General features: G+C 39.4%; 1 protein-coding gene and 1 pseudogene across 1 annotated transcript in view; both read right to left on the bottom strand.

Annotated features, from left to right (window-relative positions):
• Positions 1-260: 260 nt before the first annotated feature.
• LOC131748737 (AN1-type zinc finger protein 3 pseudogene) lies at positions 261-945 on the bottom strand (annotated as a pseudogene).
• Positions 946-11,056: 10,111 nt separating this feature from the next.
• The window catches only part of EDA2R (ectodysplasin A2 receptor), a 147,799-nt gene continuing 130,981 nt past the window's right edge, over positions 11,057-27,874 (bottom strand). The window contains exons 3-6 of the mRNA XM_067023477.1: positions 18,395-18,573; positions 15,982-16,146; positions 12,785-13,177; positions 11,057-11,505 (exon numbers count right to left, since the gene is read on the bottom strand). Coding sequence (XP_066879578.1) covers positions 12,795-13,177; positions 15,982-16,146; positions 18,395-18,573 — 727 coding nt within the window. The 3' untranslated portion in view covers positions 11,057-11,505; positions 12,785-12,794. The remainder of the gene's footprint in view (positions 11,506-12,784; positions 13,178-15,981; positions 16,147-18,394; positions 18,574-27,874) is intronic.

Below are 27,874 nucleotides of genomic sequence, written 5' to 3'. Positions count from 1 at the left end.
ACTAGCCATGCTCCAAAAAAAAGTATTCTTCATGTTTTAATTTTATACAATTGCTAGCAGGCACCTTAGTAACCAGCCAGAAATCAATTTCAACCACCATCAACCCCTAAACTACAGTACCAGGATGGCTGGCTAAGGAAAGGAAACTGACTGGCTGTAGTCTGACACGTGCCCAGTACAAGGTGACTGACTGACTTTGTCCTAAATAAGGCTAACATTAGTGAACTAAGAACAGCATCACGTAGCGGCCAAGCTGGCCTTCAGGAGCACCCTTCCCTGATGTGCTGGCAAGAGTGCCCCACTTTCCGGTTCAGTTTCACCATTTTCACAGTGGCTTCCTCTTGGCCGCGGCCCATGTGGTCAAATGTACAGTCATGCTGCTCAGGGAGGCGATGCAACATATAGAACACGTAACCGCAGCGGCACGATCCCAGTTCCTGCTGCACCAGCTCCAGTTTGGTTTGGCACTGGAAGCACCCATGTCAGCTTTTCTGTTTAGATCGGCTGGTTTCCTCGGATCGTTCAGTATTCTTCAGTAGTCATGGACATTTTACTGGCGCAGCCTCATTCTCAGACTGTGAATCTGTACCACAGGATCTTTTGGTTGGTGTGATTAACGAGACATGAGCTGTATCTGTGCATGGCCCACACTCCTCTTTACTTGGTGAAGTGACATTCAGTTCTGTCAGAAGCGGCTGCTGGCTGGGACTAAGGGTTGGCGTGGTTATTGAGGTATTGCTGTTGTCACTGGTGGGCTCTTCGGAAAACAAATCTGATCGGCTGTTAGTTGTATTTGGGGCAGAATCATCGTCTGGTTGTTTCTTTTGAAAATCAGCAAAGCATTTGGAACAGAGGTTCATAGTCTTGCTGGATGCCCAGAAGCCGCAGGGACAGAGAGGCGGCAGACTGGGCGCTTTGCTGCGCTTGCTCCCGGCATCTCCCATGGTGCTTGGTGGTGGTGGTGGAGCTCTGCGGCGGCAGCGGTGGCAGCGGCTGGGCCTGGGGCCCACTCTGTTTGTAGAATTTTTGATGATGGCCATTCTGACTAGTGTGTGGTGATACCTCATTGTGGTTTTGATTTGCATTTCTCTAATGATTAGAGAGGTTGAGCATCTTTTCATGTGTTTGTTGGCCATCTGTATGTCTTCTTTGGAGAAATGTTTATTTAGGTTTTCGGCCCATTTTTGGATCGGGTTGTTTGTTTTTTTGATATTGAGCTGCATGAGCTGCTTATATATTTTGGAGATTAATCCTTTGTCAGTTGCTTCGTTTGCAAATATTTTCTCCCATTCTGAGGGTTGTCTTTTCATCTTGTTTATGGTTTCCTTTGCTGTGCAAAAGCTTTTAAGTTTCATTAGGTCCCATTTGTTTATTTTTGTTTTTATTTCCATTTCTCTAGGAGGTGGGTCAAAAGGATCTTGCTGTGATTTATGTCATAGAGTGTTCTGCCTTTGTTTCTCTCTAAGAATTTTATAGTCATATTTGTTTTAAATATAATGTCCAGGGATTTTAGCTGTGCTTAGGATGGGGGGTGGTAGAGAAATGCATCTCCTCCTCTGTGATCTGGAACCTGAAACCCTTTTTTAAAGTGAGCTTTGGATGTTGCTTGCTTTCACAGCCTGAAGATTCTGCCCAGGAAGCTGACATATTAGAAACCATCTGTATCTGAACATAAGTTTACACTTGATCCTGTAATTGGGATGATTTGTAGGGGATTAGTTAATATAGATTAGGAATAATACCAGTTTCAACCTCAAAGGGCAAAGAGTTAAGTTTAAGAGATGTATGGAGAGGCAGGAAACAAACAGTCGATGGAAGTTTTAAAAGGGCCTTTTAACAGAGTAAATAGATTACCTGTGGCCATGATAAGGAAAGCCATGAGTAGGAGAATTTTTCTATAAGGAAGAGGTTCTCAACCCTGGCTACTCATTAGTATCACCTGGGGAGGTGTTTCTTTTGTTTTTGTTTTTTTTAATACTCAGGCTGTATTTCAGAACGATTAGGTTAAAGCCTCTAGGTCTGAGGTCGATGCATCAGCATTTTAAAATCTCCCCAAGTGATTCCAGTATAAAGCCAAGGTTAAGAATCACTGCTGTAGAGGTGTTGGACTAGAGTAGGAAGGTTCAACTAATGTTAATAAGAAACTCATCCCGTACAAGACAATGGGAAGGTAGAATGAAAAGATAAATCAGTGACTGTCAACAACTAAGGCTTCTTGGAGAAGGGGGTCTCTAACCAACCCCAGGTGTTTTAATCTTTATCCATATGTGTTGTTTAATATAATATAATATTTTTCAATACTGTTACTGATTTACAACTTTAACAAGAGGTCTAGTGTTATATAGAGCATGTAAATGAGAAGAAAAGTGCATCCCGGTCTGTCTCTTTGTCGTTCTTACTTATGGAAAGCTTACTTTCTCAGATGCATCTGGAGGATCTGAAAATAATCCCTAGAGGCATGTTTAATGGAGATGATTCCAAAATGGAATGGAAAACATCAATAAAGCCCATAGGTTAAATAATTAAGCCCCTGTTATTTACTCAGTCATATTCTAGTTACCATTTCTGGTTATCTTCTCTGTCCTTCTGCTCCTTTGAGATGTCCTGCTACCAAGAGTCTATAGCAAAGCTAGGTCTTGTAAGTTTATTGCACATCAGTGTTGGAAGGCTCTTAGAGATCATTGAGTTCAATCTCCTTTGTGTACCATGGGGGAAACTGAGGCCAAGAAAAGTACCCCTTTCTTACTCCATCTAGGGGATGATGAAGGTGAAATAAGAACTCATATCTCCAACATGATCTTTCAATGACAACATTGTGGCCAAGGAGATAGCATAATCAACGTGGTCCTTCTGATTACATGGGAATGATTAATATATCTTGAGCTGATAATACTTTGACACTACTATGTGATACTTAGAGAGACTTAGAGAGTCTCCTAGGGAGACTCTCTGATGTAGCCTCCCAAGCTGGGAACTATGAGAGATCCAGTGGGATAAATTGTATTCTCTTTCCTGAGGTCTGTCTTAGGGAGGCAGCTGAGGCATAGTGGGAAGTGTTTGTGCCTCAGACTCAGATAGGCTTAGACTGGAATTCTAGTACATCATTCTATACTACTGTATATCCATAGAAAAATAATTAAATCTGTGATATTTTGTAAAATGAAGGTTATAAAGAGCACCTACCACCTAGGGCCATCATGAGGATTGAATGAGACAAAATATGAAAGTGAGAAAGCACATGAGAGATAACCACTAAATATTGACTGTACTTTCCCCTTCTATTTCACTTTTGCATTATTCCTTAGGAAAGAGATGTTAAGGAAGGGAATTTACTGGCACTAGAAACCACAAGGGAAAAAGGCTTTGGGGATATAATCATGTGACTAGGCAGCTGCTCTCACTGGAGATCCATTTTTTCCAGGCAGGCAGCATTTGAACCAACACACACACACACACACACACACACACACACACACACACAGAGATAGAGTTTCTAAGGCCTTAAAGGACTAACTGTTGGGCATACAGAAACTTGCCAATCATGTTATGAACATAAAGTGAAAGATCATTATACCAGCAGAAATAGCAAGTGTTCCTAGTCCTTAATAAAAGGGTTATTAACAATCACCTAATAATCCCCTATTTGATAGTCTGATGACTTGTTTGTGCTTTAATTCATCTGTTTACAGAGCTCCAATTTCCCCATGTCCTTCTTGGGTAAGGAGTAGGACTTCACTGCCCTATGACTGGTACAAGCACACACTGACATCGACTCCAACAGATAAGTGATAACACTTCCTATGCCTTAATCACCATTCATAAATTAGAGGGTTAAATCTCTCCCACTCTACCAGCACTCAAAATTTTGAGTAAGAATGGGAGGCCTGGTTGGGCAAAAAGGTCTTTTCTGACACAAAGACAGGACAGACTCACCACATTCCTGGCCTCTTACCTGCGAAGTAATTCCCAGTTATTCCTCCTTTATTCTGTGATGGTTCCCTCAAAAAACTCCTCTGTAGCCTGTGATGGTATCTCCCAATATCTCTTTTCCTATACCCACCCCTGAATCTATAATAGTTTCCTTTGTTTTTCCTCCTTTTGTTTTGAATGATACCTCCTGTAAGTTCCTTCTAGATGCATCCTTTCTCTTTCCCTGAGGCTATGTAGAGTTCAAAATGAAAAGAACCAAATAGGACTCTAGTTCTGTTTCTTTCTTTTGTCCTAATTGAGTAATTGGGTCGTGTGTGTGTGTGTGTGTGTGTGTGTGTGTGTGTCTGAGAGAGAGAGAGATTATTTCTGGCAATGCAGGTGTTTGGAAAGTAATAAAATTGTTAAACCAACACCAGTCTACTCAGATCGATTATCACAGAATATTTTTTAAAACAGTTTTATTGAGGTGTATTTTACATGTGATAAAATCCATCCATTTCGAGTGTGCATTTCAACAATTTTTATTCACTGGTGTTGTAGCTAGCATCATAGCTCAATTTTAGAACATTTTCATCCCCAAATAAGATCCCTCATGCCTATTTACATTTACAGATTTTCCTTGACTTACAACTGGGTTACATCCTGATAAAGTCATCATATTTGAAAATATCCAAAGTGTAAAATGCATTTAATACTCTTAACCTACCAAACACAACAGCTTAGCACAGCCTGCCTTAAATGTGCTCAGAACACTTACATTAGCCTACAGTTGGGAAAAATCATCAAACACAAAGCTTATTTTATAATAAAGTATTGAATATCTCATGTAATTTACCGAATACTGCACTGAAATTGAAAAACAGAATGGTTGTATGGGTAGAGAATGATTATAAGTGTTATCAGTTGGTTACCTTTGTGATTGCATGGCTGACTGGGAGCTGTGGCTCCCAGCATTACAAGAGAGTATTAGAGCACATATTGCTAGCCCAGGAAAAGATCAAAATTCAAAATTTGAAGTATGTTTCCTACTGAATGCTTATCACTTTCACACCATCATAAAGTCAAAAAGTTGTAAATTGAATCATCATAAACTGGGGACCATTTTTAATCCCTTTTCTCACCCCCCAGCCTGAGGCAACCATTAATCTACCTTCTGTCTCTATTAGCTTGCCTATATGGAAATTTTATATAAATGGAACCATACAATATGTGGTCTATTGTGTCTGGCTTTTTCACTTAGCTTGCTTTGAGGTTCATTTATGACATATTGTGCATCAGTTCAATCTTTTTAATTACTGAATATTCTATTATATGTATACTTGACAATTTGTTTATCCATTCATCAGTTGATAGACATTTAGGTTGTTTCCACTTTTTGGATACTATAAATAATGTTTCTATGAATATTTGTGTAAAAATTTTGTGTGTGCATATATTTTTAATTATCTTGGGGTACATACATAATGGAATTATTGGATTATATAATAATTCTAACTTTAACTTTTAGAGGAATTGCCAGGATGTTTTCAAAAGTGAGTGTACCATTCTACAATCCCACCAGCAAGGTACAATCCCACCAGCAAGGTACAATCCCACCAGCAAGGTATTCTCCACATCCTTGCCAACATGTTTTGTTGTCAGGATCATAGCATTTTAAAGATGTGAGGAACTTGATTTCTCTAGCTCTTAAGTAAGATTATAGTAAAGCACAGCATTCAAAGTTAAATATTATCTCCTTAGGTGCTTCTTTAAATCCAACGAGATTGTAAACACAGACGCTGAAATGGCCAGGTAGTGCGTTTAAGAGATAATAATCCAGATGGTCTAAATAGAATATGCTTGTAATTTTTTTTAAAGAATATTATAGTCAAAATGAAAATACACACAATCTCTGAGAGATTCTGCAGACCTCACAAGACATGTGCACAGTCCTCTTAGGGCATGGAACCTGTTTTAAGAAGTATTAGTTTAGAACACAAGAAGTTCTAGTAGATCTGTAGCCCAGAAAAAAAGATAAATGTCATAAGCAATTCAAAAATATAGAAGGAGAGCTTGGACTATAACCCAGACCTCTTGGGTGGCAAGTCAGTGGATCCTACTATCCCTGGTGATGGATCCACTGAGAAGAAACACATTTCCTTGCTGTACTCACTGAGCAAAGACACACCAGCCAAATGAGGCACCTTGTTATTTGAAAGTAGAGGAATAAACAAGGTGTTTGGATGTATTTTTATTTATTGGCTAATATGAAATATTTCCAGAGCATCAGAAATAAAACATAACTCTGCCAGTAGTCACATATGCATATGGCTCAAGATTGAACAAAATCTCTATAAATAACTGATTTAGGAGGTAAAAGTAATTAAAATTTACCTATATTCAATGTAAAACACCAGACACCTTCTAGTGAGGCAAGCAGGGAGTTAGGTGCATAAGAGATTATCTTCCCAGTATAGTAGGGTTTGTGCTGTGGAGAGGGTGCTACAGTATTGACACTGTTACCAAGTCTGGATCTGAGAATCTTGGAGGAGAAAGTTGCTCTCCTAGGCTCCTCCCTGTCAAAATCCAAATCCAGGTATACAGAGAAGAAAATACAAAACCAAAAAACTAAACTCATCCTCAGTAAATACCTCCCCTCCCTTACAAGCAAGAACAACTTTCTTTTGCTAGTTCAAATATAGACAACTCAACTCATGTCCTTTGTGCTTCCACTGACAAGTGACCCCCAAATAGCAAAGATACATGAAAGCAAGGCACTCAAAGATGCCCATACTTTAAAAGCAATGAAATATTTAAAAACACTCCCCAGGAACAAATGCTTGAGTGTCACATTTGCCATGGCCAAACAGCAATTATAAGGAAAAAAAAGCATGCTTCACCTCACCTCTACCCAAGATATCTTAAAAAGCAAAGTAAAACATTTCCTTGGTCCAATTGCTAACTACAATTTATTGACTTCAAAATGAAAGTTAGAACCAAGGTGATGCTGGGTATGACTTGGGATGGTCACACGATGTTCATACCATGAGGACCTTGCTCCTGGTTGGCACACCTGTGCACTGGGGTAGGCCCAGCAACCAAGGCTGTTGTCTTAATTGCTACAGAAAATATCATTGCTAAGAAGTTATTCTGGGCTGGGTATTCTATCCAGGAAGTTTCTTGTCTTGGATGGGTTTCACAATGAGCTTTGCAGTAATTGTGTTTATGGATATACCATTGGGGAATTTTGCTACATGGTTGCTGTTTTTTTTCTGCAATGCTGCCCTCAGTGCCACTATGGTAACTGTACCATCTTAAAGCAGTTGTTAAGGGGAAACAGTGGAGAAAGCCCTGGTCTGGGGATCAGGAGACTTGGGTCAGACTGATCTCTGGCCTGACAAGCCACATATCTAATATGAGCTGTTTTACTTTTCTTCAAAAGGGATATAATAACACCTTATTCAGGGGTTTGTGAGGATGAAATGAGACCATAAACATAAAAGAGCTTTGTAAATTATAAAATCTAGAACAGGCACGATGAATAAGGCTGGCTGTAACATTTTATCATATTATTGTCATTATGACTGTGACAAAATCAGTACCTTTGCCATAGATGCAGCAGTGTTAGACTTGGGCTTGAACCCACTGCCAGGCACATGGTGACCTTTGAACACCTAAGGCCCGCCCAAGATGAATCATCTTCTTTTGGATACTAGTTCTTGCCCTACCAGAAGCTGCAGACATGACTAATTAGAGCCAGTGAGATAAGAATAAACTGTCCCAGAAAGAAAAGAACAGATAACCTAAAGGTCAAGGCCTAAACTCTTGGCTCACACATATTTGCCAATACCTGTGTTAAGTCAGGCTGCTTGGTGCAGGCTAGTAATTTAGTTGCTTCTAATCCCCAGTCCAGTACAATGGGGCCTGTTTACTTTTTCCCAGGTGTTTTTAGCACCCTGACCAATGGGTTGTCCCAGGAGCCCTTAATCAATGTTTGTAGATGAACTGTCCCCAAAGATGCATTTAATAAAATCCTGAAAGCATAGGTTTTGTGGTAGAGAGCATTCATTTGCCAGGGCTAGGACCTAATGAAGTTCACATGCTATTTAATGTACTTAATTAACCACCAAGTACTTGTGGGACAGAACTAGCTGTACAGGCCTCAGAAAGATAGCCAGATAATAAAGAAGAATACAGCCTCCAAGTTGCTTGTTCCTCCCTGGTCATGAGATGTATAGGTAGGAATTAAAGCAAAAACAAACTTGGAAAGAATCAAATGGGAATGGGTGGCGGGAAATCTGGGATCCAACTGACATGTTAGTAGAAAGTGGCAGTGGGGCTCCCTTCCTCTCCCCACTCAGCTACTCCTAAGTATATTGGAGAGTATCTTTGGAGGACTGCTGTGAGGTAGTTTGGGGAAATCAGGCCCCAGAGGGAAGGTCACCTTGGCTCAGAAATTTTCCATAAGGTTCCAATAGGGCAAATTCCAGCCCAGCTCCCTGCCAGAGGTGGAGAGTTATAGCACTTCAAATAAAAGGTGAGGCCCAGGAGATCCACAGGGAAATTATTTACCCTGCCCTATGCTGCATCACAGGACCATCACTCTTCAAACATGCATAAGATCTTCCAGCTAACCCAGGGAGTGTGGTGAGTCTAGAGGGACCTGGAAGAAGGCAGGGGAAACCTTGTAGGCCATAGGAGGTAAGAGCTATAGGGGAGAGTAAAGCCAAAAAAAAAAAAAAAAAAAAAAACCCAAAACAAAGAAACCCTCTCCATCCTGAAGTCATGTGCTATTTTTCAGTGGATGACTACACTGCTGCCTCCTGTAGCACTTAGACTATGGGGCCAGCTGTTTTTCTCTGGTGGTGGAGATGAATTGCCTTATTCAATCTCCTCTCTCTTCCCTATGTTCCTTAATGATACTTTAAGGGTTATTTAGGCAGTGTCTAGTGGATAGAAATAACTAGTGCCCTCCAACACCTCTGCCTGTCCTTCTGCCATAGCCAAGAGCAGTTTCTGCTCTAACTGCCCTTCCCTGTCTCTCTTCTCAGCCATGGAATCCACACTTCAGCCTGGGGGTGGGAGTGTGGAGCACGCCACCTTTCCAAAATATGAATTGCTTTGGGTAAGTTACTACTCCTGTCTAGGACTTAGGTTCCTCATCTTTAAATTAGGCATGTATGAATGAACTTTTTTAGACTGTAAAACACTAAAGTGTTATAATTGACAGATTTGCTCAAATATCTGCAATCTACCTGGGAGAGGCTTTTAAAGATGGGATATTTACCCCCCTCCCATCTCTAAAGTTAAAGTCTTAAGTCATTGCCCAAACTAAGATCAGAGACTCTTAAATTAAATAGAAGAATATAGGAGGGAGGACAAGTAGGATGGATAGTCCTACTGGCTCCAACCTTTATACCTTCTTTCTTACCCCCAGAGGCAAAAGGAGGTAAGATAGACAGATAAAAAGAATTTTGTCTGACTTTGCAGCTCTTCTCACTTTTTGATCTCTTGAGAGACAGTGCTGAATGGAAAGTCTCTTACCTTTCCACTGGGGTCAGATCTGGCAGAGAATATACATCCAGGCTGGCTACAGGGTGGGAGTAGGGGAGCTGATGGGAGAGGGAGAGAATAGGTTTGATATTGTAGGCAAGGATATTACCTCATTCACATTCAGGCATAAGGGCCTTATTTGTTTCTCCACCCCTTTTGCTTCCAAAAAGATTGTTTTCTGGAACAGATATGCCAGAAAATCTACTACTTTAAAACACTGTCTTCTAGAAAATGAAGATTTCAAGATATTGGAGAGGACCCTAGCCTTGATAATTACCCCATACATTACTGAGTGCAGTCACCTTCCATTTCTGAGCCTCTGTTTCATCCTCTGCAACCTGGGGATGTTAATCCTTGCCCTGCCCACCTCAGGGTGTGTATAAAGATCCAATGAGATGATTGCTGTGAATACACACTGCAAAATATAAAGTGCAGCACATATACGTAGTAAATTCCAGCATTCCCACCTGAAGATACAGTCTTGGTTTTCACAAATTAAGTCACATCCAACATTCTGGAGTATATAGGTTGCTCCCAAACAAAGGAGATAGTTGCTCTACTCATCTGGGCAATTTTTCTTTCAAAATCTGACCCACAGTGAGGGAGTGGGTATCAGCCCAAGTAGCCCATTATGGACATAAGGGAGACTTAAAAACAATCCATGGTGCCCACATCTGAGCCTTAATGTTCTCATCTGCCCTGTGGCATCAGCCATGGAGAGAGAAGTTCCACTTTATTCTGAGGAGCATGTGAAACTGGTGGTGAGGGTTCAGCAATTGATTGGTTTTTCTCTAAACCAAGAAAGCACCAATGGTCCCTGAGCAGCCCTAGGGCAGGCTTCACTGAAAGCCTTAGCTCCTAAGTGTCCCCACCTAGATCTCAGGGATTTCATGGCCACCCCAAAGATGAAAGCTCTGAGCTCTGAGTTTGGCCCTGGGGATCTAGAGGCTCAGCCTTGGGCTTAAGAAGACAAGGTACCAGGAAGGGACAAAAGAGGCAATAAAAGAAGAGAAATAAGATAAAAGGAACTTTAGGAAGTACCATTTTAAAAGGCAAAAATATACTGAGTTGGATTCCCACTAAAGAAGGTAAGAAACCTATAAGTGGAGAGGAAGACCCCAGGGGGCAAAGGGGTTAGCTCCATTATTGTTACAGCCACAGAAGTCTAAGAGAAGTGTGGGGAATCAAAGTTTCAGGCCTCTCCTAAGATGTGTGTAGGTGTGTGTGTGTGTGTGTGTGTGTGTACTGGGGAGGGGGGGCAGTGTGGAGGAGCGAAAGGAGGAAGAGTTTGATTTTGTCCCTAAAGTGCTAGGTAGATGTATCAATAGGGTACTGAGGGGCTTCTCCTTCAGGTTCACCTGACCAAAGATGCAGGCAGTAAAACTCTACCCCATTCATTGCCATCCCCTCCCCTCCTCTCTATAATCAAGCTGAGCTAGGAACATGTTTTGTAGTCCCATGACTGGGGAATCTGGCTCTCCAGGCTATCTAGGATAGAAAAGCAAAAAATGCTGCTGGTCAGTCTTGGGAAAATGATGAAGAATCAATCCTTTGGTGGGATGGGATAGGATGTGCCCCATCTGTAGAGTGCAGGCTGTTGTGAATACCACATCCTATGCCCCTGCTTCTGTTGTGGTATAGGAACAAGGCAGGGTAGTCCAGGGAGAACGACTGGGCTGCCAGGAGCCCAAGAGACCTAGGGAGGGAGCAGAGCAAGTTAGAAACCTATGGGGCAATCTCACTAGCTCCTTCCTCTTCCCATCCCTCAAAAAATGGTTTAGGCCAGTGGTTAGGATAAAATAGCAGAAAAACATCACCTGTGTGGGGTGGACATGATGACAGTTCTACCCTACTCTATGTTGGTGAGACAATTCCTCATGAAACTGTGTTCAGTTTTAAGCACCCCATACTTTAAAGGAATCCAAAGTGGTACTTTCCAGAGAGGAGATGCTATCTTTAGACTTCTTCAGGGCTATCACAAGACACAGGAAGCAGATGAGGTCTGTGTGGCCCAAGGAGCAGAGTAGGGCCCAAGGGTGGTTACTATAAGAAGACAGAAAGTTTTTCTTTACATTGAGCTCAAATCCACCAGTCATAGCTGCAATACATGTTGGGCAGTAGTGTGCTCTCTGATACTGTAAGTATGTGAGCAAGGATGACACAGACACTTAGTGGGGATATTATAAAAGGGACTCAAGCATGGATTGGAGGAGTTGGAAGGGAGGTTGGCCTCGATGACCTTGAAGGTATCTAGGCTGACTTGTTTAATAGGAGTCTTGGCTTTCGCCTACATATTGTTTATATTTTCTTAGGTAAGATATAGGGAGGGGGAGTCATTGGGGGACCTGGACAATATAATAGCTGGAGAAATATGGAAATGGGTGGTGAAAGTAATTGGTTAGTTGAAAAATAGGAATCCACCCTCAAGCTTCATACTGCCCCTTGTTACTTACTTGGAGCTCCAAAACCTGGGCTCTAACCCAGTTCTGCCACTGAAATGTTCTGTGACTTTAAGCAAATAACTTTCCCACTCTGTGTCTCAGTTCCTGCCTCTATAAAGTGAAGCTAACAAACCCTGACCTGCTTACCACAAAGGTATGTTATGAAGACCAGATGAGTGTAGTGTATATGTAAGAATGTATTGGGTTGGCCAAAAAGTTCATTTGGGTTTTTCCATAAGACGTTATGGAAAAACCCGAACAAACTTTTTGGCCAACCCAATATAAATTGTGACTGGGGGCAAGGGAGGGAAAGACAAACTAACATGGTTTAAACACCTCTAATGCATTAGACACTGTAAAAGGCACTTGCACATGCATTTCTCATTCAACTCTCACAATATAAGGTGAATAGTATTTTCTACTTTTCACAGATTAAGGACCTGAGACTCAGAGAGGTGAAGGGATTTACACAAGCTTCACACAGATATTAAGGAATGGAGGTAGATTTGAAATATAATGCTTCCAGATGCCAAGGTTTGTATATTTTCCCACTGTACCTTGGTGCTTGAATACATGATGGGAGATAACTGAATATAACTATTAGACAGTGGGGCCCTGAGAGAGATTGCAAAAGGTCAGGATAGAAAAACTGGTGTCATGTCAACCTGGCCAATTCCTTGACAACTGTAGGCCCAGATATATGAAGTATGACTGACTGGCTCAAAAGATTAACATTATCACAACTGTCCCTCCATCCACCAGTGTTCCTAGCTTGCTGTTCCTCTGACACTAGCCTGACTGAACAACAGTACTCCAAGGGATAATTCCTTTTGGGGGTGGTCCCCAATTTCTGGTCTTTCTACCCTACCTTTCCAGCTCACCTCAGTAGAGTTAAAGGCTGGGTACTTCAAAGGGTGCAGTGAGCTCCAGTCTGTCTCCAGAGCTTTCAGCTGTGTTCCCCCTCAAGGTCTCAGATCCAGTATAGGAAGCAGAGCTGGAAAACTTTCGCAGGTCCAGCTCTGTGCATTCGATGGGAGTGTGGACCCAGTGGGAGTGGCTCTCTGAGGCACAGGAGGCCAAGGTAAAAGACTCCTGTGTTGGGAAGCCACGAGTCGAGCTGCAGTCATCATCCAGGATGGGGTTAAGTGCCTGGGTCTCAAAGATGCTTTCACTCAGTGGGGACTCAGGACTGGTCTCCTGGCCAGGTGGCATGGAGAAGAGAGTTTCCTCCTCTGCTGCCTCATCAGCCTCAAACTGCAGCGAACCTCCTGAAACTTGAAGCAGAAAGCCACTGGGTGACCCAAAGGTAGGGGCTTCTCTCAGCGGGGCACCTGGTCCTGAGCACAAAGTCAGGAAAGATCTGGGAACTAGTGCTCCCCCTCCCATCCCTGGGGACCAAAGCACCTAGCACCAGGCTGAGGTGACACAGTTGAGAAACATATTTACATTGGGGTATCAGATTGAGGCTACCTGGTGGTGGATCAGGGAAAATTGTCATTTTCTCCAGAGAAAGAGAAATCCTTTGTGGGAAGCAGGATTTTAACAACCCGCACACCAGATATGATATTTATTCCCTGGTGTTATGCCTGTGTATATGTTGTGCTATATGGCAAAAGGCACTTTGCAGGTAGAATTAAGATTATAGACCTTAAAATAGGTAGATTATCCTGAATTACCCAGGTGGGCCCAATGTAATCACATGTGTCCTTAAAAGGAGAAGAGGGAGGCAGAAGAGTCAGGGAGAGTATCAGATATGTGAAAGGAAAAGGACTTGACCACCATTGCTAGTTTTGAAAATGGAAATGGGTCATAAGTCAAAGAGTGAGTGGTGTCTAGAGACTGGGAATGGTCCTCAGCAGACAGTCAGCAAGGAAATGGAACCTCAACCTTATAACTGCAAGGAACTGAATTCTTCCACCTTTCTGAATGATCAAGGAAATGGATTCACCTCTTGAGCTTCCAGAAAGGAATGCAGCCTTGGCAACACCTTGATTACAGCCTAGTGAGACTCTGAGTCGAGATCCAGCCAAGCTTACAAAGCTTCTGATCTATGGCAATGGTGAGATAATAAATGGGTGTTGTTTTAAGCCATTAAATTTGTCGTAATTTGTTCTAGCAGTGATAGAAAATTAAAACACCTTTCATGCATAATTCTGATTCAACATCAGGTTACAAACTGAGAGCCTATGGGATGTGTGTTTGTTTGACCCCTGCATTGTGGTAGTTTTTAATTATAACTCATTGCCATAACTTAAAACTATTTCATATAAAAATCCAGAGTTTTGGCTTCTCTTGAAAATTCAGAAGATCTTGAAACATTGAATATTCCTACATGGTAACAAACAGCTGAAGCTGAGTAGTAGATTCCTCTTTAGACAGGGGATGAACTATTCAGTTTGCCACAGTCTCTACTCCTCTCTAATGAATCTTATATTGGATCCAATTCACATACTAATCTCCCTTATACAACCCTAGTATGCATGTAAGTCAGTGACTCTTGTCAAACACCTCCTGATAAATGAGAAAATGTCTAATCTTATTTCCCCTGTGGAGACCCTGAGGGAGCTGCCTGCCCTCGTATCCCCAGAAGAGGGTACTGCATTATTATCTTGAGGACAGAGGAGGAGCAGAGAAGCGTTACCCATTTCTCTTCTCCTGAGGCAGGAGGAGGGAGACAGGCAGCTCTCAGATGTTGCCTCATCTTCTTCTTTCCGGGCCCTGGGGCCCAAATGCTTCATTGCCCATGTTTCATGCCCATGCCCAGGGACTGGGCAACAACTCTTATCTGAGAAACTGGCCTCCAAAGTCAGAGACAGGATGATCCACCCTGAGCCACAATGTTCCAGGAGACACCAGGGAGTAGAGGAGAGAGAATTAGAGTTTGAGAAGTGTCATAAAGAGATAACAGTGTTGCCCTTGTGCCCTGCATCCCCTGAAATTCTAGATTCACCTCCACTTAAGTGAGAGGTAGAGCCAAACATATCTTCTAGGCTTTTTGAAGATCATCTGGCAGACCCTAGATCCAAAGTGACCAAGGTAGCCCTATATAAGCAGGATCATTCCACACAAACAGAGAGGTTGAAAAAAGTTGTGTTGCTTTGGGCCAAATATCCAGTGGGCTGAGGAGGAGTCCTTAGCACCTGTGTATCTAGTAGAATGTATCCTCCTCTTTCCTTACTAAATCAACTCCACTTACTAGCCTGGGTTCCTATTTTGGTGTTTCTGCCTAGCTCTCAGCTCCCTTCGTGGCACTGAAGCTGCACTGAACCTCAGTACTCTTGACTAAAGATCTAAACCCTTCTCTGGTCTTGGCCAGCCACCATCCCACCTCCCCTATATCTGCCCTCAGTGACCTGGAAGTCCTGTCTCATATTCTTGGCTAATGGCTGGACTTGTGCTGAAAATAGATCATGATGTTACTCCTGATTTTAAATATGACCTTCCATCTAAAATTTCACATGGCTATCTCCTATGGGCTGGGCCAGACCTCTGGTTATCATTATTGTCTGAGGAAAAATGTCTAAGTTTGCCAATTCCTCTGGATACTGGGCTCTCTGTTACCCACATTTGGTATATTACTATACTGATAACCATTACCTGAGACCTCACCCACTTTTATTATAGTCATGTCTCATTCCAGCCAGCCTTCCTCCTTTCCTGACATGCTCCAGAATCTATACCTATTAGTAGATATAACTAATTGGAAAAGAACTTAGAAATCAACTCCATCTCTCATTTTAAAGATTAAGGAGAAAGAGGCCCAAAGAAGCTAGACGACTTGTCTAAAGTTACACAGTGATTTAGAGGTGCATGGGACTAGGACTTCAGATGCCTTTCCCAAGGGTTTTCCCATAATGTTGTAGCCCTTTATGAATCACCACAACTTAATGAACCAAGTCCTATAAACTCATAGGGTCAGCCTCAATCATCTCTGAAGTCCTGTGCATTCTATTGCCACCCCCAGATATTTCAGCACTGTAGGGAAGGTCCATTAACTCTCAACCCCAGGAAATTCCTCTCTTCTGCTAGTTAGAAACTTGTTCCTGATTCATGTAATACGTGAAGCAGCTACCCTTACCACGCTGGCAATTTCTGTTGAAGAACTGCTTGCAGTAGAGGAAGAAGAGCCCCAGGAAGGCCAGGGTAAACACCATGAGCAGACTGCTCACCAGTGCAACAAGTGTGACCTCCTGAGGGGATACTGTGGGTACATCTGCCTCCACTAAGCTCAACTGGAAGGCACCTGTGAGACAAGAAAGTGGGGGAGGTCAGTCACTGTAGGTAGTCAATAGTCACCCTGACACTGGGCCTGGACTTCCTCAGGCCAGCACCCTTTCCCCAGGTTCTTCTTCAACTAAGGCTGCTAAACTGGTTCTACTTCTTTGTAGAGCAGGGAAATGTATAAAGAACAAAGTGGAGGAACTAGCATATACTGCTGGTATGGTATAAATTAGTATAGTTATTTGAAGATGCACATATCCTGAGGTCTTTCCATGTCACATTAAGTTATATAACCTAGACAAATAGAAACAAACTAAAATGTTCATCAGTAGGGCACAATATAAATAAATCATTATATAATTCTATGATGTAATATTATTATATAGCATTTAAAATAAAAGACCTGTATGGATCAATATAAATAATCCAGAGAGGAAAAGCAAATTGGAGAAAGAGAGTATATAACTTGATATCATTTATATAAAACATTATAAAATATAAAAATTGCATATAGATTATATTGCTTATGAATATATATATATATCAAAAAAGAATACAAGTATCAAAACATGGGTGGAGAGTATGGCAGAGTCATAGTGCTCACCAGTTATCCACATGCTTCTCTGCATTTCCCATACACCTTTGTAGTAAGGCCATAAGAGTACTTCTGGCCAATGGACTATGAGTGGAAGTAATGTGTGTCACTTGCAGACTGAAGTAGTTAAAAGCCAATATGTCTCCTCTATCTCTTACCCTGTCTCATCAACCTGGAAGCCACATGGTTTGATGGTATAGTTACAAGATAGAGTAAGATCTTTGCATATGAAAAATAAAACTTTTATTGCATGAAATCACTGAGATTTGGGGGTTTGTTACAGTAGCATAGCCTACCAACAAGATACACACAATTTCATGATAGTGGTTGCCTCTGGGGAGGTAAGGAGAGAATGGAACTCAGAAAGGATCAAAACACAAATTCCATTAAACCTGTGGAATCTTCATTAAAAAAAATCTGAAGCAAATACGCAAAATTTTAAGATTTATTAATTATTGATGCTGTGTAACTGAGCATTTTTATTTTTATATTTTTCTGCATTTAAAATATTTCTACATATTTGAAATACTTCATGTTTTAAAAATATATCAATAAATTAAAAAAAACAAGTGAGTAGTCATATATTTGGTAGATAGACAAAAATGATAGATAAATGGATAGTGATATGGGCACAGACTAGATCCTAGTACTTCATTCAGCCTTTTACTAGTTCTAAGCATTAGGGACTCCTATGAACTTCAAATAAATAATCCACAAGTGTACAAATGTTATAATTTACAAAACGCTTTCTAACCTCTTCTTTCATTAGAACTAGGCAGCATCCCATAAGGTATGAAGCACAATGATTTTCATGATTTACATTTTTTTCAGGTGAGGGAAATGAGGTTCAATGAGATTCAATGATTTATAGAAGGTTACACAGATAACATATTGCAAAACTATTACTCAAATCTAACCAATTTCCTTGCCAATCTACCCTATAGGAAGGAGTATGAGGGGGTAGGGGAAGTCTTTACTATGCTGTCTTGCTGTCACCCAATGGATTGGGGAAGAAAGGGGAGAAGAGAACTGGATACACACACTGAACCTCAGAGGTGGGGGTCTGCTTCGTGCACGGGATACACTCTTGATCCTGCAGGCCTCCAATACGTGTCTTTTGGTAGAACCTGTAGTCAGAGCAATAAGAAATGGCAAGGTGATCAAACAAGCAATGTACTTGGATTGGTCCTGCTTGAACCATAGGCAGCTTCTAAGAGTCTTGTCCTCCAGGAAGCCATCACTCACTCTGACCCCTCGTGAGTTCTCTACCTCTATGTCTGATTCTGACTCAGAGTCCCAGACGCTCCACCTCTTCCCCCATTCACCAAACACTATAACCAAAAGGGGAACTAGTCTCACAAGAGAAGGAAACACTGCTTTGACACCAACTGCTTCCTAATCTCTTCTAGGTCTACAGTGAGATTTACCTTGAAACTTGGGCCTAAGCTAAGCAAGCCAGCATGATAAAACAGCTGTTTAGTACTCATCTGTAATTGATTGTGTGCTAAGTACTTTATAGGGGGATCTTGAAAAAATACTGCTTTTCCCTCATGGGAGCTTAAACTCATCATGATATGTTAGAATACTTCAACTAGGCCCTGAGAGGTAAGGATAAGGGAGGCCTCCAAGGGCTAGAGAATGCCCAGAAGAGCTTGGCCTTATATAGCAGGCTCACCTGGGCAGACAGTCCCCACAGACGGCATTAGAGGTAGCTGTACAGTTCTCCTTCTGGATACGATTGATGACAGCACAGGTGATGCAAGTCTGACATCTATGGTGGCCCCAGCTGCTTTTGTATCTGCGGGGAGGGCAGGCTGTGCAGTATGCATCTCCACCTTCTCCATAACCACAATCCTTCAGTGAAATGGGAGTCACTAACATTACTCTACAGAAACTTGGAGAGAGGATTAGTTATGGGACAAGTGGACATTGTATGGAGTAGCATTTTACAAACTTCAAGTTGCAACCCATTACTGAGTCACAACATCAATTTACAGCCAGCATAGGTTAGGTTATGCTATGGTAAAAAAGTAAACTCCAAACCTCAGTGTCTTAACAAAAATTTATTTCTCACTCACACTATTTTGCTTACCAGAGATTTCCTGGGGGCTCTGTTTTACATTTTACTTACTGGATTACCCAGAGTGGCGGAGGCTTCATCTTTGTGCTACCATGATTGGAGCATCAGAGAAAAGAGGATATTGTGATCTGTGCACTGGCTCTTAAAATCTTCCCCCAGAAATAACTCATTTCATTTTGTTCACGTCCTTCACCACACACATCACCTGATCATTAATAACTATAAAAGTAAAAGAAAGTATAATTCTATAATGTGCCAGAGCTGGGGAACTGGAAATATTTGACAATGAATGCTAATCACTATCTATCTTAGTATTGTTTTATAGAACTTATACAGATGAAATATGTATGTATGTGTTGGGTTGTGATGAAAAATTTATTTCTTACATTTTACTGAACTATATTTGATTCACAACATTATATTAGTTTCAGGAGTACACACAGTGATTCAATATTTTTATAGATTACACATCATACGAAGTTATTATATTATTGACTGTAATCCCTGTGATGTACATTGCATCTCTGTGATGTATTCATTTTATAACTGGTAGTTTGTACCTCTTAATTCCCTTCACCTATTGGGCTGTCCAAAAAGTTTGTTCGGGTTTTTCTGCAGGATGTTAGGAAAAACCTGAACGAACTTTTTGGCCAATCCAATATTTTGCCCTTATCCCTACCCTCCTCACCTCTGCCAACAACTAGTTTGTTCTCTATCTGTGAGCCTGTTTCTGTTTGGTTATATTTGTTTTTCAGATTCCACATATAAGTGAAAACATACAGTATTTGTTTTTCTCTGTCTGATTTCACCTATTACTCCACCCTTCTCCTCTCTGGCAACTACTAGTTTGGTCTCTACATCTGTGATTGTCTCTGTTTTGTTACATTTATTTGTTTGTTTTGTATTTTTAGATTCCACATATAAGTGAAGACATACTGTATTTGTGTTTCCCTCTGACTTATTTCACTTAGCATAATACCATCTAGATGCATCCATGTTGTTGTAAATGACAAGATTTCATTATTGTTTATGACTGAGTAATATTTCATTGTATATATATATATATATATATATATATATATATATATATATATATATAATATACCACATCTCCTTTATCCATTCATCTGTTGATGGACACTTAGGTTGCTTCTACATCTTGGCTATTATAAATAATGCTTCAATGAACACTGGGATGCATATAACTTTTTGAATTCGTGTTTTCATTTTCTTCAGATAAATACCCAAGAGTGGAATTGCTGAATCAAGTGGTAGTTATATTTTTAATTTTTTGAGGAACCTTTATATTGTTTTCCATAATGGTTGTACGAATTTATATTCCTACCAACAGTGCATGAGGGTTCCCTTTTCTCCACATCCTCTCCAACATTTGTTATTTCTCGTCTTTTTGATGATAACCATTCTGACAGGTGTGAAGTGATTCCTCATTGTGATTTTGATTTGTATTTCCCTGATGATTAGTGATGTTGAAAATATTTTCATGTGTCTGTTGGCCATCTATATGTCTTCTTTGGAAAAATGTCTATTTTGGTCCTCTGCCCATTTTTAATTTTGTTGTTTATGTTTTTTTTGATGTTGACTGTTATGAGTTATTTGTATATTTTGGATATTAACCTCTTAGTGGATATTTCATTTGCAAATATATTCTCTTATTCAGTAAGTTGCCTTTTTGTTTTGTCAATGTGCTTTGCTGTGCAAGTCACAGACATTATCACAGAAATACAAATAATCATGAGAATACTATGAACAATTATATGCCAACAAACTGGACAAACTAGAAAAAGTGCATAAATTTCTAGAAATATACAATCTTTTAAGATTTAATCTTACTCTTGGAAATGCTCAAACATATTTGAATAAAGATGGCATAGAGGAGAGATGAGTGATCCAGCTAAATATTGTCTCAGGTCTGGTGTTGACTCAGTGTGACTCTGGTTAGCCCCTCTCCATTTCCAAGCATCAGAGTCTCCAACACCTGAGGATATTAAAATAAATGGTCTCTAAATATTCTTCCAGCTCTGGCATTCTAACCTAGGAACAAGGCTCCTGCCTGTTATATCATAGCTCTTTGTCAAAGACACAACTCTACTTAACAAGGGATATTAGTTATTTGTTTGTTGTGGAAGAAGTTGGCTGGTTGTTCACTAAACTCATTCACTTTTCTTCCTGGGAATACCACTTGTTAACATTTTCTAACCCCACACAAGTCTGTAGGGCCATGTGCCTAATTTCTAGCCAATGGAATATGGATAAAATGATGTATGCATCTCTCAGGCCTGGCTCAACAAAAAACTGTCTTTTTTCTTTATACTTATTTTATAATTAAAATATCCTTAAGTTTCTTTATGCTTTGATCTTCTGGCACACAGGGACACCCAGAGATATGTTGGAATCAATATATTAAAAATGACAGAGGACATCAGGGATATGGAGGAGGCAGCAGTTCTGAGCTTTCATTCCTTCACAGAAATGTAGCAACACAAACAGAAACTGTCAGAATCAATGTTGTCAGAACTCTGGGAAAGAGTCAAACATTTACAGCAATGAAGCAAATACTGAACCAAGAAAAAGGCATCTTGAAAATGATAGGAAATCTTTGTGCCATTTTTACTTGCCCTTACTGCACCCTTCTCCCCAGCAACAGTCCTAAAGTAAAGGCGGTCTGAAGGTAGCAGCAGCATGTGTTCCTTGTGTGAAACCCTCGCCCCTAGTTACAGAGTGAGCTAAGCAAAACTTATTCAAAAATTATTGTGTATGTCTATTTTAACCTATTATCTGAAGGACAGATACAAGGTGCTCATCTCTGTTTCACCCAATTCAAAATGCAGGCTGGAAAATGGGTGGGCATTTGTTAAAAATTTTTGCAAAGCAAACTAATAAACCAGAGATGCCGGGGACAAGAAATTATGGGTGGAGACATATACTAGACTGCTTAAGTCTGGAGCAAAACCTGGAGAAGATTCTTTGGGAAATTAGGACATTCAAAAGCACCAATATATATGGGGGCAGCTTAGAAAGGCCCATATACGTCCAGGGCAAGACACATGACTAGGAAAATATGGAGAAGACCCAAAGCTTACACACCAGACTGATACATAGGCTAAGTGCCAGTTTGGCTAAGTGTTGAAGGAGTGCTTCAGCACAGAGCCAATGTTCACAGACTGGGAGAGATATGTGGGTTTTTTTGATTGCTACTGTTGTTTACTTTTTTTTTTTTTTTTTTTTTTTTTCTGTTGTTTACTTTTAACTGCTGGCACTCAAGGAAATTCCTGTCAAAATATTAGCTGAACAAGATCCACACAGACTTCAGTGATCACATATGGCAAAGAATACAGTCTTTGCACAAATAGCTTGGTTAAAACACCTAAAAAAATGGACTACTATAGCCATCATCAAATAAAGTAACAACAACAGAAAACAGCTAAATATGGGGAAGGGGGAGAATCTGATTTCCAGTTACCACCTTATAATTAAAAGTTTTGAAAAACAACAACAACAAAAACACAAGGCATAAAAAGAAACAGGAATGCATGGCTCACTTAAAGTAACAAATAAAATTGACAAACTGTTCCTGAGGATACCCAGACATCAGACTTACTAGACAAAGACTAACAAGTACTGTCTTAAATATGTTCAAAGAAAAACATAGACAAAGAGCTAAAGAATATAAAGAATATAAGAAAATAAATGTATGAAAAAATGGGAATATCAAAAAAGAAAAATTGTAAAAAGGAACTGAACAGAAATACCAGAATTGAAAAGTAAAATAACTGAAATTAAAAATTCACTAGAAGAATTCAACAACAGATCTGAACAGGTAGAAGAACAAATGATGAAACTTGAAACATGACAGTTGAAATTATTAAGTGCGAGGAGCAGAAATTTAAAAAGAATGAAGTAAGTAAACAAAACCTAAGAGACACCATCAAATGGACCAATATACACATTATGGGAGTCCCAGAAGTGAGGGAGAAAGATAAAGAAGCAGAAAGAATATTTGAATAAATAATGGTTGAAATTTCTCAAAACTGACAAAAGACATGAATAAAACATCCATGATGCTCAACAAACTTCGAGTTGGAAAAACTCAAAAAGACCCATATGAGACATAAACAAGATGTGGATAGCCAAAGATAAAATGAAAATCTTGAAGCAGAAGGAGAGAAACAATCTGTCAAATACAAGGGATCTTCAATAAGATTAAAAGTTGAATTCTCTTCAGAACCTGGGAGCTGGAAAGCAATAAGATAACATATTTAAGTGTCAAAAGAAATAAACTATTAACCAAGAATTTTATACCCAGCAAAAAATCTTTCAAAAATGAGAGAGAAATTAAAATATTCCTACATAAATAAAAGAAGCTAAAGGAGTTTGATAGTACTACACTTTTGTACTTCAATAAATGCTAAAGTGAGTTCTTCAGGTTAAAATGAAAGGACCTAGATAGTAACTCAAAGCCATAAAAAGAAGTCAATATCTCTGGTAAAGGTAAATACATGGGCAAATACAGAAGGCAGCATTATTGAATATTTTGTTTGGAACCCTGCCTTTTATTTCCTATATTATTTAAAAGAAAAATTAATAAAATAGTAACAACAATAATAATACATCTGTTATTGCACATACAATGATTAAGATAAAAACAAAAGTGACAAAAATAACAAAGGAAGGTGATATCAAACTGTGTAAGTGTAGAGTTTTTGTATGTTATTGAAATTAACTTGGTATTAATTCAAAATATATTGTTAAAATTTAGTATGTAATATATAAAATAGGTAACTGATAAGGACCTACTGTATAGCACAGGGAACTCAATACTCTGTAATGACCTATGTGGAAAAATAATCTAAAAAAGAGTGGCTATATGTATATGTATAACTGATTCATTTCGCTATACACCTGAAACTAGCACAACATTGTAAATCAACTATACTCCAATAAATTTTTAAAACTAAATAAAATCTAGTATGTTAAAGGGAATCCACATGGTAACCACAAAGAAAATATATTAATAAAACCCCCTCACACAAAACAAATGATAAGGGAATTAAAACTTTTCATTGCAAAAAAATCAACTAATACAAAAATGGCAATGAGGAAGAAAATGATGAACAAAAATGGCATAAGAAATACATAAAACAAATAATAAAATGTCAGAAGTGCTCTCTTATCAGTACTAATCTTTATGTATATGGATTAAACTCTCCAAAGGTACAGATTGATGGATTGGATAAAAAGAACATAATCTACTTATATACTATATGAAGAGATTCATTTAGATCTAAAGACACAAATGGGTTGAAAGTAAAAGAAAGGAAACATATTCCATGCAAATAGTACTGAGAAGAGAATTGGGATGTCTATGCTGATATCAGACAAAATAGACTTTAAGTTAAAACTTTTACAAGAGAAAGGGAAGGATATTATAAATATATAAATGGTCAATACATCAAGAAGATATAACAACTCTGAACATACATACACCAAATAACAAATCCCCCCAAATCTATGCAGCATTAACAAAATTTAAGTGAGTAATAGTGGTTCTACAAAAATAGTTGGAGACTTGAATAACAACTTCAATAACAGATTGAATATCTAGACAGAATATCAATAACAATGTAGAGGGCTTTAACAACACTATAAAACAACTAGACATAACTGACATTTATAGAACATTACACCTAACAAAAGAAGAATATACATTCTTCTCCATTGCACATGGAACATTCTGTAAGTTAGACCACATATGTTAGATTATGAAACTAGTTTCAATGAATTTTAAAAGACTGAAATCATACAAAATGTCTTTTCTGACCACAAGACAATGATGATATAAATCTATAACAGAAAGAAAATTGGAAAATACACAAACATGTGGAATTAAATACCACATTCTTAAAAAACTAGTGGGTCAAAGAAAAATCTTAAGTGAAACTGTAAACTACTTAAAGATGAATGAAAATAAAAACACCACATACCAAAATGTATGGGGTACAGCAAGGCAGTGGTAGTCTGAGGAAAATTTATACCTATAAATGCCTATATTAAAAAAGAAAAGAGATTTCAAATAAATAATCTAAATTTATACCATGAGGAACTAGAAAAACATAACAAAGTAAGCCCAAAGCTAGCAGAAGGAAGGAAATAATAGATTAGAGTGGAGATAGAGTAGAAACACAATAGATCAATGAAAAGTAGATTCTTTGAAAAGATGAAAAAAATTGGCAATCCTTCAGCTATACTGACAAAGAAAAAGAGAGAAGATGAAGATGACTAAAATCAGAAATGAAAGTGGGGGATTCCTGACAGAATGGCAGAGTAGGAGGACCTAAGCTCACCTCTTCTCACAAAAACACCAAAATCATGACTACCTGCTGAACAACCATTGACAAAAAAGGACTGGAAACTACCAAAAAACATATTTTACATCCAAAGACAAAGAAGAAGTCACAACTAGATTATAGGATCCTGTACCCGCCAGGTGGGCAACCAACAAACTTTAAAATAATTATATTGCAGAGGTTCTCCCACAGGAGTGAGAGATCTGAGCCCCACATCAGGCTCCCTAGTCTGCTGGTCTGGTATCAGGAGGAGGAGCCCCCAGTGCATTTGGCTTTGAAGGCCGGTGAGGCTTGATGGCAGGAACTCCACAAGACTTGGGGAAATAGAAGGAATATTCTTAGAGGACACACACAAGTTTCATTCAAACTGGGACCTAGGGAGAAAAGGAGGGACTTCATAGCAGCCTGGGTCAGACCTACCTGCTGGTCCTGGAGTGTCTCCTGTGGAGGGGGGCGGCTGTGGCTCACTTCAGGGACAAGGACACTGGTGGCAGAGGTACTAGGGAGTACTCATTGGTTTGAGCTGTCTGAGGCCGCCATTTTGACACCAAGACTTGGTCCCACACAATAGCCCTTAGGCTCCAGTGCTAGGATGCCTAAGGCCAAACAACAAACAGGCTGGGAACACAGCACCAACCATCAGAAGACAGACAGCTTAAAGTTTTCCTGACAACACAGCCACCTTTAAACACACCTCTTGACACAGCCCTGCCAGCCAGAGGGACATGACCCAGCTCTACCCACCAGTGGGCAGGCACTAGTCCCTCTCACAAGGAAGCCTGCACAAGCCTCTTAGACCAGCCTCACCCCAAAGAGGGCAGACAACAGAAACAAGAGGAACTACAGTCCTGCAGCCTGTTGGATCACAAACACCGAAAGTTAGGCAAAATGAGATAGCAGAGGAATATGTTCCAGATGAGGAAACAAGACAAAACCCCAGAACAACTAAGGGAAGTGGAGATAAGCAATCTACCCAACAAAGAGCTCAGAGTAATGACTGTAAAGATGATCCAAGAAGGTATGAAAAGAATGGATTCACAGAGTGAGAAATTACAAGAAGTTTTTAACAAAAAGTTAGAAAATAGAAACAATGACCAAACAGAGTTGAAGAATAAAATAGTGAAAATGAAAAATACACTAGAAGGAACCAATAGCAGAATAAATGAGGCAGAAGAACGGATAAGTGAGCTGAAGAAAGAATGGTGGAAATTACTGCTGAGGAACAGAATAAAGAAAAAAGAATGAAAAGAAGTGAGGACAATCTCAGAGACCTCTGAGACACACGAACATTCACATTATAGGGGTCCCAAAAAGAGAATAGAGAGATAAAAGGCAGGAGAAAATATTTGAAGACATAATAGCTGAAAAATTCCCTAACAGGGGAAAGGAAACAATCACCCAAGTCCAGGAATCACAGAAAGTCTCATACATGATAAACCCAAGGAGGAACACATTGAAACACACAATAATAAAATTGACAAAAATCACAGACAAAGAGAAAATATTAAAAGCAACAAGGAAAAAGCAACAAATAACATACAAGTAAATCCCGATAAGGTTATCAGTTGAGTTTTCACCAGAAACTCTGCCGGCCAGAAAGGAGTAGCACTATACTGTATATTTAAAGTGATGAAAGGGAAAAACCTATAACCAAAAATACTCTACACACCAAGTCTCTCATTCAGATTTGAGGGAGAAATCAAAAGCTTTACAGACAAGCAAAGGCTAAGAGAATTCAACACCACCAAATGAGCCTTACAACAAATGCTGAAGGAGCTTCTATAGGCAGTAAATAAAAGGCCACAATTAGAAACAAGAAAATTATGAAATGGAAAAGCTCAATGGTAAATGTAAACATACAGCAAAGGTAGGAAATCATCCACACACATATTATCAAAACCAGCAATGATGAGAAGAGGAGAATACAAATGTGGGAAATTCATTTGAAATTAATAGACCAGCAACTTACAACAATCTTGTATATATACAGGGTGCATGCCAATACTTCATGGGAACCACAAAACAAAAATCTGCAATAGATATACAAAAAAAGAGAAAAAGGAATCCAAAGAGAACTCTAAAGATACATATTAAATACCTAGAGATGAGAGCAAAAGTGGAAGGAAAGAAAAAAGACTTAAAACAATCCAAAAAATTAACAAAATAGCATTAATACATAAATATCAGTGAGTATATTAAATGTAAAAGGATTAAATGCTCCAAGCAAAATACATAGACTTGCTGAATGGATACAAAAACAAGACCTATATACATGCTGTCTACAAGAGACCCACTTCAAATCTAGGGATACATACAGAAAGTGAGGGGATAGAAAAAGGTATTCCATGCCAATGGAAATCAAAAGAAAGTTGGAGTAGCAATACTTACATCAGAAAAAAAATACTATTTTAAAATAAAGACTGTTACAAGAGACAAAGAAGGACACTACATAATGATCAAGATATCAATCCTTTTTTAATTCTATTGATTTGAGTCTTCTCTGTTGTTTTCTTGATGAGTCTGGCTAATGGTTTATCAATTTTGTCTATCTTCTCAAAGAACCAGCTTTTAGTTTTATTGATCATTGCTACTGTTTCCTTCATTTCTTTTTCATTTATTTCTGATCTGATCTTTATGATTTCTTTCCTTCTGCTAACTTTGGGTTTTTTTTTCTTCTTTCTCTAATTGTTTTAGGTGTAAGGTTAGGTGG

This window comes from Kogia breviceps, chromosome X (genome assembly GCF_026419965.1).
Source record: "Kogia breviceps isolate mKogBre1 chromosome X, mKogBre1 haplotype 1, whole genome shotgun sequence".
NCBI classification, from domain to species: Eukaryota; Metazoa; Chordata; class Mammalia; order Artiodactyla; family Physeteridae; genus Kogia; species Kogia breviceps.
Note: the sequence above shows the minus strand (reverse complement) of the source record. Positions and strands in the feature narration are given on the sequence as shown.